At 50.4% G+C, this 12,523-nt stretch overlaps 1 protein-coding gene across 1 annotated transcript in view; it reads right to left on the bottom strand.

The window, feature by feature from the left end:
- Positions 1–12,523, bottom strand: part of CAPN11 (calpain 11) — a 30,335-nt gene that overhangs the window by 14,088 nt on the left and 3,724 nt on the right. The window contains exons 2-4 of the mRNA XM_003833229.5: positions 4,981–5,052; positions 2,292–2,542; positions 1,855–1,924 (exon numbers count right to left, since the gene is read on the bottom strand). Coding sequence (XP_003833277.2) covers positions 1,855–1,924; positions 2,292–2,542; positions 4,981–5,052 — 393 coding nt within the window. The remainder of the gene's footprint in view (positions 1–1,854; positions 1,925–2,291; positions 2,543–4,980; positions 5,053–12,523) is intronic.

Here is a 12,523-nt window from a genome sequence, read left to right as displayed (position 1 = left end):
CTCCCAAAGTGTTGGGATTACAGGTGTGAGCCACAGTGCCTGGCTGTACCTTTTCTATTATGTGAGAGCCACATGCTTTTGTTTTTCTTGAGTTTGGAAAAGAGGTACTTTTGGCCTCAGGCTCTAGGAACCTATTTTTTTTTTAAAGTAAATTTTTATATATAAGTAGAGACAGAGTCTCACTATGCTGCCTAGGCTGGTCTTGAACTCCTGAGCTCAAGCAATCCTCCTGCCTTGGCCTCCCAAGGTGCCAGGATTACAGGTATGAGCCACTGCACCTGACCAGTAACCTGCTTTCTTTGAGACAGAGCCAATACTCTCCACATTCTTCCAACAGATCCAGTCACCTTCCTGCACCCTGTGAGTACACTGGTGTGGCTACGAAGTTCCCAAGAGGTCTCTCCCTCATGTCACCCACATTATATTGGGGACCCAGGGCTCAGTATGTGCCCCAGCAGGGTCCCTGGAGCTAGGCATTGAAGTGGGTATGAGGCAGTGTCCCTGGCCTGAAGTTCGGCTAAAGGGAATCCTATGGGAGATGAGCACTACAGACCTCCATTGCCACCTGTCTCCTGGGCATCTCAGCCCTTGCTGGGTGGGGTCCAGGGGCGGGGTGCTGGGCATCCTATGCCAGGCTGAGGTTGAGGGAGCAGAAAGTTTCTATGATTACCAATGGCCTCTTGGCTGCCTGGAGAGAGGAATATCAAGGGCGCTCCAATCCCCCTCACTGTTAGAGTGCCTCGGAGAAGTGAATTCCCTCCTCCAGCCCATTGTCCCTCCAGCCTACTGAGCCACAGCAGCCACAGCAGCGGCCCTGGGATCTAAGGTCTCCTTGGCCTCTGCTCTGCCCACACCTTGCCCTTTTTTCTGCCCCAAGGGGACAGAATTCGGTCTCAGAGAAAGCCCACCCTGGCTTTATCCCTAAAGAGGCAGCGAGGGATCTGGAAGAAACCCTTGAACGGGACCAGACTTAGGGAGAAAGATCTACCCTGGGGCTTTCTATGGGAGCCCTGTGAGAGTGGGCTGAGTAGACCCCGTTGCCCTCCTATTTGATACCGCAGATTGATCAGGTTCTAGCACCTGTAGTGGTTTCCACAAATTCTTTGACCATCCTCCCTTCCAAAGGTAGAGCCTAATTCCTCTCCTCCTGAGTGTGGACCAGATTCAGTGCTTGCTTCTAACAAATAGAATATGGTGGAAGTGATGATGTGCAACTCCTGAGACTAGGTCAGAAAAGGCATTATGGCTTCCTCCTTGTCCTCTCTCTTAGATAACTCGCTTTGGAAGAGCAAGCTACCACGTTGCGTGGACACTCAAGCAGCCCCATGGAGAAGCCTATGTGGTGAGGAACTGGGGCCTCCTGCCAACAGCCAGCAAGGACCTGAGAGCTCCTTCCATGTAAGTGCACCCTCCTAGGAGCAGACCCTCCAGCCCCAGGCGAGCCTTCAGATGATCACAGGTTGCAGACGTCTTGACTGTAACCTCCTGATAAACCCTGAACTAGACCCATCCAGTGATTCTGCTTCTGAATTTCTGACCCACAGAAACCGTGAGATAAGAAATTTTTTTTTTAAGTTGCTAAGTCCTAGGTAATTTATTATGTAGTCAAATATAACTAATATTCCCCCCGCAAGACCCAGGCTGCAGCAGGCAGGGTCTGGCATCCAGACTTGGGAGGGGCAGGAAGAATGCACGGTGTTCTCACTGTCATCTCCTCAGAAGGGGAGGGACAGGGGAACAGAAGCAGGCTGTCTGACCTCAGGGCTCCCTGTTTCCAAGCTTCAAAAGACACCCTGGCACCCCTCCCCCAATCCTCTTGCCCAAGTGGAGACCAGCTTCCTGTGCCCCACTCACCGAGGATCCCCTGGCAGATGTCTGTTGGAGAAATCCCATCCATGATGAATAGAGGGTTGCTTATGATATCCTGCAGTGAAGGAATAAAGGTTTCAGGGGGCCCAGGACACCCCCTCCCCACCTTTCTCCCACTTTTGCTGGGGAATGATGCCCACCTTGAAGTTCCAGGGGAACAGATATGAGGGGCAGGGAGAGGGTACAGGACCAACTTGGCATAGCTGCAGCTTGTGATAGCAGAGGTTGGTGGGTGATTTCCTTAGGGTTACCTAGGAGGTTTGGCTTAAGCATATTCAGAACTGTCCCCAGCTCTGATGAAGGTGGGGCCTAGTGCCAGGGTCAGAATGGGGTAGTGGGGGGTTGAAGATTCTAAAAGTGATAGAGGGATCACTACAAGCTCCCTTCCATCCATGAGTCCATGCCTCCCTTCCAGTGCCCACCTTGGGCCGCTGCCAGGAGATGTTCTGCACATTTTTGGAGTTGGGGCCCAGGTCCTTGAAGCCCAGTGAGCTGGGTTCAGCAGGGAATAAGGGGTCCTCGAAGAGCTCCCCCTTTCTTAGACAGGCTGCTCGCAGCTCCTCAAAGCTCTGGTTACCAAAGTTCTGGGCGTTGTCGTGCTGGCCAACGCCCTTGGCCTTGAGCCGGCTGTTGTTTATGTGAGCCACCATTCCCGTATCAGTAAAAGTGGGCTCTGCTTAAGAAAAGAAAAGACAAATAACGCAATTAAAAAATGTAATAAGCTGGGCACAGTGGTTCACTCCTGTAATCTCAGCACTTTGGGAGGCTGAGGTGGGAGGATCTCTTCAGCCCAGGAGTTTGAGACCAGCCTGGGCAACATGGTGAGATCTCATCTCGACAAAAAAATTTTTTTTAATTAGCTGGGCATGGTGACGTGTGCCTGTAGTCCCAGCTACTCAGGAGGCTGAAATGGGAGGATCACCTGAGCCCTGGAGTTCGAGGCTGTGGCAGTTTGAGGCTGCAATGAGATGTGATGGCACATCAATCTGGGTGACAGAGCAAGACCTTGTCTCTAAAAAAAATAAATAAACAGGCTGGGTGTGGTGGCTCACACCTGTAATCCCAGCACTTTGGGAGGCCAAGGTGGGTGGATCACCTGAGGTCAGGAGTTCGAGACCAGCCTGCCCAACATGGCGAAACCCTGTCCCTACTAAAAATACAAAAAATTAGCCGGGTGTGGGGGCAAGATGCCTGTAATCCAGCTACTTGGGAGGCTGAGGCAGGAGAATCGCTTGAACCCAGGAGGCGGAGGTGCAGAGCTGAGATCATGCCACTGCACTCCAGCCTGGCCAACAAGAGCGAAACTCTGTCTCAAAAATAAATAAAAATAAATAAATAAATATCTTTTTTAAATGAAAGAAGACAGTCACAAAGAACCCCATATTGGCCTGGTGCAGTGGCTCATGCCTGTAATCCCAGCACTTTGGGAGAACAAGGTGGGTGGATCACGAGGTCAGGAGTTCGAGACCAGCCTGGCCAACATGGTGAAACCCCGTCTCTACTAAAAATACAAAAATTAGCTGGGCGTGGTGGCGGGCGCCTGTAATCCCAGCTATTCTGGAGGCTGAGGCAGGAGAATTGCTTGAACACAGGAGGCAGAGGTTGCAGTGAGCTGAGATGGTGCCACCGAACTCTAGCATGGGCGACAGAGTGAGGCTCCATCTGAAAAAAGAAAAAAAGAGAAAGAACCCCGTATTGCGTGATTCTATTTATATAAAATGTCTATAGAGAGAGACAGAACGTAGATTAGGGGTTGCCTGTTGCTTAAGGAGATAGGAGATTAGAAGTTGTTGGCTAAAGGGTATGGGGTTTCTTTGGGAGGATAATGAAAACAATCTAAAACTGGTTGTGGTGTTGGATGCATAACTGTGAATATACTAAAAGCCACGGAATTATACACTCTGTTTTTTGGGTTTTTTTCCATTTTTTTTTAAGAGGCAGAGTCTTGCCATGTTGGCTGGTCTTGTACTCCCACCACACCCAGCTGGAATTGTACTTTGGAATTATCCTTTGGTTTTTTTTTTTTTTTTTTTTCGAAACAGAGTCTCACTCTGTTGCCCTGGCTGGAGTACAGTGGCTTGATCATGGCTCACTGCAGCCTTGACCTCCTGGGCTCAAATTATCTTCTCATCTCAGCCTCCTGAGTAGCTGGGACCACAGGTGTGTGCCACCACGCCTGTCTGATTTTTTAACTTCTAATTTTTGTAGAGACAGGATCTCACTATCTTGCCCAGACCAGTCTTGGACTTCTGGGTTCAAGCAGTCCTCCAGTCTTGGCCTCCCAAAGTGCTGGGATTACTGGCATGAGCCACTGCACCCAGCCAAATGGTACGCTTTAAATGGGTGAACTGTAGGGTATTTGAATTGTCTCTAAATAAAGCTGTTTTTCTTTTTTAATGGCCTCCAGACCATCTAAACAGATGCTGCTATTTTTTTTTTTTTTGAGATGGAGTCTCACTCTGTTGCTCAGCCTGGAGTGCAGAGGCACGATCTCGGCTCACTGCAACCTCTGCCTCCCAGGTTCAAGTGATTCTCCTGCCTCAGCCTCCCGAGTAGCTGGGATTACAGGTGCCCACTGCTACATCTGGCTAATTTTGTATTTTTAGTAGAGATAGGGTTTCACCATGTTAGCCAGGCTGGTCTCGAACTCCCGAACTCAGGTGATCCACCTGCCTCAGCCTCCCAAAGTGCTGGGATTACAGTCATGAGCCACCATGCCCGGCCTAGATGCTGCTCTTTTAAGGAGAGTGGAAATAATGGAGTGTAGAGAGCAGAGGGCAGAGGGAAGGGCTGCTGGTGTTGAGCTGGGTCAGGTAATGGCTGAGCGGGTGGCACTGGGCGAGTGTCAGGGTAAGAGTCGAGTCAGGCTGACTGATGGATCCCGGGCCTGCCAGGCGGCTTGGGACTCTGGACATCCTGCCCACACCTCCGCCCCCAGGGGGACTGCAAACTGCCAACATCCCTTCCTGAGGGTAGCCTCCCCTCCCCCCGCCACCATCCCCACACAACACGACTGACTTCCCCCACCAGCAGGCCCAGGGGAAGAGAAGAGAGTGAAGGAAGAGGAAGAAAAAGGGAGGCCACAGAGCCACGACGAGTCTGCAGTCCTACCCGCGCATGAACCCCGAGGCTTATCCTCCTGTGATCCATCCAGGCTCTCTGCTGACTCCGGAAGACTCGGCCCTAGAATAAGAAAGAGAGTGGGAGGAGGGGAGGAAGGCTGTGGTCTAAAGTTAAACAGAGCCCAGCTGGGGCTGGGGTGTAGGAAGATTTTAGAATGAGGAAAAGAAGTGGGTTGGGGCGCAGCTACAGGGAGGGCAGCAGGGTTCTGGGGTTGTTTAGAGGTGAGACCCTGATTGAGCCCACAGAAGGGTGAGTCCCCCAGAAGCAAGAGCAGGAGGTCTCAGTTATTCCTCCTCCCCTGAGTGACAGAATCAGGAGACTAGTTATAACAGCAGAGCTGACAGCACTGAGCACCTTCTCTGTGCCAGGCACACCAGCCCTACAAGGGGGTACCTGCAATACCCTGATTACTGGAAAAGGGAGCAGAGGCCCAGAGGCTAAGCAGCTTGCCCGAGGTCACAGAGTGAGGGTTGGGTGCGAGGTGAAGTCCGTACTGCAGACCCTGGACCAAGCTAGCAACCTTCACTCTATGCTGAGCCTCCTGAAGGGAAGTGTTTCTCCTCAGCCTGAAGGCTGGCAGAACCCGCCCCATCTCTGTTAACAAAGGCATCGACAGACGATTTGTTGCTGAACTTATCCCTCTTCCTCTTGCCACTGCCCCAAGCAAACCCCTTCTCCTGTTCCACACGAGTACCTCCTTGGGATTTCCTCAGGTCGTATAATGACCCCCTGTTCTCCTGGTCCCCCAAGATCCCAACACACCGCATCCCACATCAAAACAGTCATGGAGTCCTTCACAAGGGCATCCCCTCCTAGGACCCTAATTTCTCATTGCTACCATCACTGTCCGAGGCCAGGGCCTTCAGACAACCCCCAGACCTCAAATGGCCTCTTGTCTCCTGAAGACCCTCTCCAATTCATCACATATGCTCCCCCCACCACACACCACACCAACTCCCTTTGAGTGAGGTTTTGAACCCTTTACTGCTTCCGGAAACTTTCAGGACATCGCTTTGCCAGCAGGATAAGGCCAGCCCCCAGAGCCCCCTCCAGCCCTGGGCCCACTACTCCCAGTACAGACCCATCCCTTTGACCCCTCTTGAGTGTTCCAGACTTGGGGAGACCCTGTCTGTCCAAGCAGCTCTCCTGAGCTCTGTGCCCCAGGAGAGACAGTCCCTCCAGCAGCCTCCTCAACCTCATCCTCCCCTTCCCTCCACCTAGCCAGAGAGCTGGGGATCTTCCCAGACCCTGTCACTATGTCCCTTGCATTGTCTACTGCACCCTCTTAGCATCTCTCCTGTCCTCCTCCACACAGCCCGCGATAGGGGCTGCCCCTGTGCAGAGCCATATCCAGTGCAGTAAGCAAGGACTGGAAGCCAAGCATCCCCTCACAGGGAGGCCTCCCAAAACATCACTTTATCTCCCCATGCCTTGGCTTCTCCACCTGTGAGATGGGTGATATTCTAAAGTGTTTGCATTTGTTTCTGACACAAAACTCACTCAATAAATTAACCTTAAATAGCAAAAATCTAGGCCAGAAGAATGATTCCCTAACTGGCCCCTTTCTTCTAACATCCTCCTCCCCCGCTAGTTCTCCACAGTGTTAGCTGAGATTTTGAAAATGCAAACCTGGGGCAGCATGGTGGCTCACCTCTGTAATCTCAGCACTTTTGGAGGCTGAGGCAGGTGGATCACTTAAGGCTAGGAGTTCAAGACCAGCCTGGCCAACATGGTGAAACCTCGTGTCTACTAAAAATACAAAAATTAGCCAGGTGTGGTGGTGCACACCTGTGGTCCCAGCTACTCCTGTGGCTGAGGCAGGAGGTGGCTTGAACCTGGGAGGTGGAGGTTGCAGTGAGTTGAGAGAGCGCCACTGCACCCCAGCCTGGGTGGCAGAGTAAGACGGTGTCTCAAAAATAAATAAATAAATAAAAAAAACATAACATAAAATAAAATGCAAACCTGATTATACATACTGCTCCCCCTCCCCAATACTTTAGATGTCTCTCCCTTGTTAGCATGACAAACCCAAACCAGGCTTCCACCTGCCATCTGGCCCCACACCTTTCTGCACAGGTTACCCTCATTCCTCTTCCCATCCTTGTGCCTCTGCCTGCAATCATTCCTGATCCCATGCTCACACTGGGTCCACTGGGAAAAAGTCCTGTTCAGCCTCCCAGTGCCTGCTTGATGCTGCCTCCTCTGTGAAGCCTCCCCTGTGGTGTCCGTGCAGAACTTGGGCTGCGCTAGCATCCTACACTTTTGTTAGGACACCCATCACTACCTGCCTTCCCTGAGTTGACCTGTCTGCCTCCTCTGTGAGGCTGTGAGCTCTTAAGAGGAGAGGGTGAGGCCACCTTGTATACTACTGAGTTTCAAAATGCTGGCTCAATAATGCTTGCAATGAATGAACAGATGCCTTGCTTGGTATTGTGGTTAATTGTTCATAGATGTTTTCTCTCTTCCACCCCTCCCCTACTCCCTATCCTGCAGCAACCCCAATATACTATATATTTTGTTTATTGTTTACCTCCCTCATGAGTGAAAGCCTGTGAGGGCAGGGATTTTTGTCTGTTTTGTTTGCTGCTGTATTCCTGCTGCTGTATTGAGTACATAGTAAGTGTTCAAATAGATACACTTTTTTGAGACAGAGTCTCACCCTGTTCCCCAGGCTGCAGTGCAGTGGCACAGTTATGGCTCACTGCAACCTCAAACTCCTGAGCTCAAGCAATCCTCCCCCCTCAGCCTCACGAGACCAGCAAGGGGAACATGGTGAGACCCCTGTGTCTACAAAATAAAAATTAAAAAAAATTAACTGGGCATGGTAGCATGTGCCTGTGGTCCCAGCTCCTTGGGAGGCTGAGGTGGGAGGATCACCTCAGGCTGGGAATTGGAAGCTGCAGTGAACCATAATCCTTCCACTGCACTCTAGCCTGGGTGACAAAGCGAGACCCCCCATCTCAAAAACAAACAAACAAAAAATAATAAGCTTGAGGAGACTCAGGATCCTGAATTTTGCTTCTCCATAGAGCCTGTAACTTGTGATGAGAAGATATTAGGAATCCTGCCTCAGTTATGAGTAGTGAGCACTTATATAGCATTTCTAAAAATAATAATAGCTAGCAGCATTTGAGGGCTCATGACAATAGAGCTTTCGGCTTGTGATGAGAAGATATTAGGAATCCTGCCTCAGTTATAAGTAGTGAGCCCTTATATAGCATTTCTAAAAATAATAATAGTTAGCAGCGTTTGAGGGCTCACTACATGCCTGGCACTATTCTAAACACCCGATGTGCATTAGCTGATTGAATCATCCCAACAACCCCACTGGTTAGGCTTACTCTTATAACTTCCCTGCTATAGACAGAGAAACTGAGGCAGAGAGAGGCTGAAATTCCTCAGACTCAGTGGGCATTAGAGTCAGGGCAGGCTGCTCTATGCTCTCAGCCATCAGGCTCGCTGCCTTGCTGGGAGGTCACCATGGTGAGGAGCCATGGCTGTGCTGGAGAGGGATAAGTGAGTCAACTGGCCTCGGTGTGGCCCCTTTGTCCACTGTACTGCAACTTGTGTGTGGTCTTTGTGAAGTCACTTCCCCCGTGTGGAGCAGCTGACAGGGGGTGTTGAGGATGGATAAAGGTGTTGGAAAAGGGGTGGCTTGTCCCTTTTTAGCAGAGCTAATGCCCTAGGCTGCACTGGAGCCAGAGAATTAGCTGTGTGACCTTGGGCAAGTTGTTTGACCTCCCCGAGCCTTGGTTTCCTCACCTGTGTATAGAGGCTGCTGCATTCTACCTGCGAGGGTGTTTCAGGATTGAAGAATGCAACGTGTGAAAAAGACTGGAGTTTAGCAGGTGCTCAGAAAATGTTACTCACCTTCTCCCCACTGACCTAGTTTGTCAACTGGTATTTGTTGAGCTCCTTCTAGGATCACATGGCCCATGCTCTGTGTCACATATGTGTCCCTCCATCATAGGATTTAATGATACTAGTGATATTACTCCAATATTGGAGTCATGTGTGTGCTTGTCTGTCTTTGCCACTGGTTTGAGCTCCTGAGAGCAAACCCTAACTTGTGTTAGGCATGTTTTATGGAGAATTTATTCTGGGCTGGTACTGAGGGGTCAAAGTGAATGCACCCCCAACATGGAGCGTGGAAAAGACCTTCCCATGCAATTCCTTCCCCAGGTTCAGCTCCATGGGCCGCAAAGACAGGAGAAAGTGCCATGAAAAGGGGCCACCAGGTTGATGGGATCATCAGGGAGGTTCTGTGGGGGAATGACTATCCCCCTTTCCCTATTCTAAGCACATCCCATTCCCCTGAGGGTGGGGTGCACTTTGACGTCCTGGTTCTGGAAGCATCAGGGCTGGGAAGCAGGGAAGAGGGTGGGTAGAGCCAGAGTCTGGGAGTTCTCCTCGCTCTTTTCTCCCTCCATTTTCCTCAAACCCTGTCTCTTCTAACCCAAGCCCTCTGGGATTATCTTAGAAATGGTAATGGAAGCTCCCTCACCCCCTCGGGCTATGATTACAGGTGTGTGTGTGTGTGTGTGTGTGTGTGTGTGTGTATGTGTGTCTTTATTCAAACAGACTGTGAGGGGGGCTGCGGGGGCGGGGTTAAACAATGGAGCCCCTTTCAGATGAAGAGGGTTCCGAGGGAAGGGTGGAAAGCAGTCCTGAGAGGGGAGAGCTGAACACTTCTGTTTCAGCCCCTGATCCCTATCTGCGAAGCTGGCAGATCAGGATAACTATTCCCATCTGACCTGGGTGGAAGCCAGGGCCTCCACAGACAGATTGAGTCAGAAGTTCTCAACCCGGGGTGATTACGGCCCCCAGGGAACAGGTGGCAATGTCTAGAGGCAGTGGTGGTTGTCATAACTGGGGCAGGTCTCAGGGGAGCTACTGGCATCTAGTAAGTAGAGGCCAGGGATGCTGCTGGGCGCCCCTCAGTGTAGAGAAAAGTCTCCACAATAAAGAATTTTCCAGTTCAAAATGTCAAGAGAGCTGGGGTTGACAAACCTGGGTTGAGCGAATCATCTAAGGTCATTCACACGATAAGGCAAACCACTCCATGCCCTTCCACCGTGCAGTCACTCCAGGCAGCCTCTACCCTGGCTGCTCCGAGGACTGAGGGTGTTGAGCTCTCCTGGGGGCCTGGAAGGACCAGGGAAGATGCTGTTGTTTGAGAAGACTGAAAGAACATCAGAGGGCAGGCCAAGGCAATTCAGGTTCCATCTTAACTCCCTTGTCTCACTTCCCCAGAGCCCTCTGTCCCCTAGTCACCACCCAGCCCAACAAGCCATTTCTCACTGTCTGGCCCCCAAACCCTGCTTCGAAGCTGCATACCCAGTCCCCAGGGTGTGAGGTCATTACTCAGCTCTGACTTGCAGGAAGGACTGACACACCTATCCATACCACCACAGTTGTCATGGAAAATGTCTTTAAGTTGGGCACTGTGGCTCACGCCTGTAATCCCAGCACTTTGAGAGGCTGAGGTGGGCGGATCACCTGAAGTCAGGAGTTCAAGACCCGCCTGGCCAACATGGTGAAACCCCGTCTCTACTAAGAACACAAAAATGAGTTGAGTATGGTAGTACATGCCTGTAGTCCCAGCTATTCAGGAGGCTGAGGCAGGAGAATCGCTTGAACCCGGGAGGTGGAGGTTGCAGTGAGCCAAGGTTGGGCCACTGCACTCCAGCCTGGGCAATAGAGTGAGACTCCATCTCAAAACAAACAAACAAACAAACAAAAACACCAAAAAAAAAAAAAAAACCCAAAAGAAAATATCCCCTTAGAGAGGGCAAAAGATCCAAGCTGTCACATGGGCTAGGAGCGTGAGTAGGCTGAGACAGACAGACCAAGGCTGCCTGTGGGAAGCACAGACAGATGGCCAGAGCAACACAGTAGCTCCCCTTATCCCTAGGGGTACCTTCCAACACCCCCAGTGGACACCTGAAACTGCGGGTGGTACCAAACCCTGTATATATCAATACTATGTCTTTCCTTTATGTACATACCTATGATAAAGTTTAGCCTATAAATTAGGCACAGTAAGCAGTTAACCATAACAAGTAATAAAATATAACAAATACAACAATACAATAACGGTAATGTGAATGTGGTCTCTCTGTCTCAAAATATCCTGATGTTTTCAGGCTGCAGTTGACAGCGGGTAACTGAAACTGCGTGGAAAGCAGGGGCTGCTGCATGTTAAAAGGCATGAATGGACAGGAAGCTTTCTGCTGCAGCTGCACATCCTGTCTCCTCCATCAGACTGAGAACCTATAGATCTTTTTTTTTGTTTTTTTGTTTTTTTGTTTGTTTGTTTTTTGGGTTTTTTTTTTGAGGCGGAGTCTCACTCTGTCGCCCAGGCTGGAGTGCAGTGGAGCGATCTTGGCTCACTGCAAGCTCCACCTTCTGGGTTCACGCTATTCTCCTGCCTCAGCCTCCCGAGTAGCTGGGACTACAGGCGCCCGCCACCATGCCTGGCTTATTTTTTGTATTTTTAGTAGACACAGGGTTTCACTGCGTTAGCCAAGATGGTCTCGATCTCCTGACTTCGTGATCTGCCCGCCACGGCCTCCCAAAAGTGCTGGGATTACAGGCGTGAGCCACTGCGCCCGGCCAGATCGTTTTTAACTAAATCTGTTTTATTTTATTGACAAAAAAAGTATATATCTGTTGTATACGACATGGTGTTTTGAAATATGTATTCACTGTGGAATGGCTCAGTTGAGCTAATTAATATCTGCATTACTGCACATACTTGTTATTTGTTTGTGGTGAGAACACTTAAAATCTACTGTCAGTGATTTTCTTTTTTTTTGAGATGGAGTCTCGCTGTGTCGCCCAGGCTTGGGGTGCGGTGGCACGATCTCGGTTCACTGCAACCTCCAATTGCTGGGTTCAAGAGATTCTCCTGCCTCAGCCTCCCGAATAGCTGGGATTACAGGCGCCTGCCACCACGCATGGCTAATTTTTGTATTTTAGTAGAGACATGGTTTCACTATGTTGGCCAGGCTGGTCTCGAACTCCTGACCTCAGATGATCCACCTGCCTTGGCCTCCCAGAGTGCTAGGATTACAGGCGTGAACCACTGTGCCTGGCCTCTCTCAGTGATTTTCTAAATGCATTGTTATTAGGGGACTATAGATTTAAGGACAGTTTGATTTCCGGCACTGGGAAAAAAACTAAGATGTTGTGTCAGGGAACTTTAAAAAAAAATAAATACTAATAAGTAATAATAATAAATAAATAAATTATATTTTGAGATGAGGTCTTGCTATGCTGACCAGGCTGGTCTTGAACTCCTGGGCTCAGGGCACTTCTGAAGAACAAGGACTGGGTTTGGGGTCACCAGCTAGGCCTAAACTTCCTAGGGTCAGGTAAACAGGGAGGGCCTGAGAAGCTGGGAGGCTGGGTCTAGGGGCCCATGGTCTCACGGTGCCCCAGGCTGAGGGTGAGGTACAGGGCTGACCTTCTGCTGGCCAAGGCTGGCTGCCCTCTGTGCACCCCAGCCCCACAGGAACAACTCAGTTCT

Source organism: Pan paniscus, chromosome 5 (genome assembly GCF_029289425.2).
Source record: "Pan paniscus chromosome 5, NHGRI_mPanPan1-v2.0_pri, whole genome shotgun sequence".
In the NCBI taxonomy this organism is placed as follows: Eukaryota; Metazoa; Chordata; class Mammalia; order Primates; family Hominidae; genus Pan; species Pan paniscus.
The sequence above is the reverse complement of the archived record's forward strand: the minus strand, read 5'-3'. Positions and strand labels throughout refer to the sequence as shown.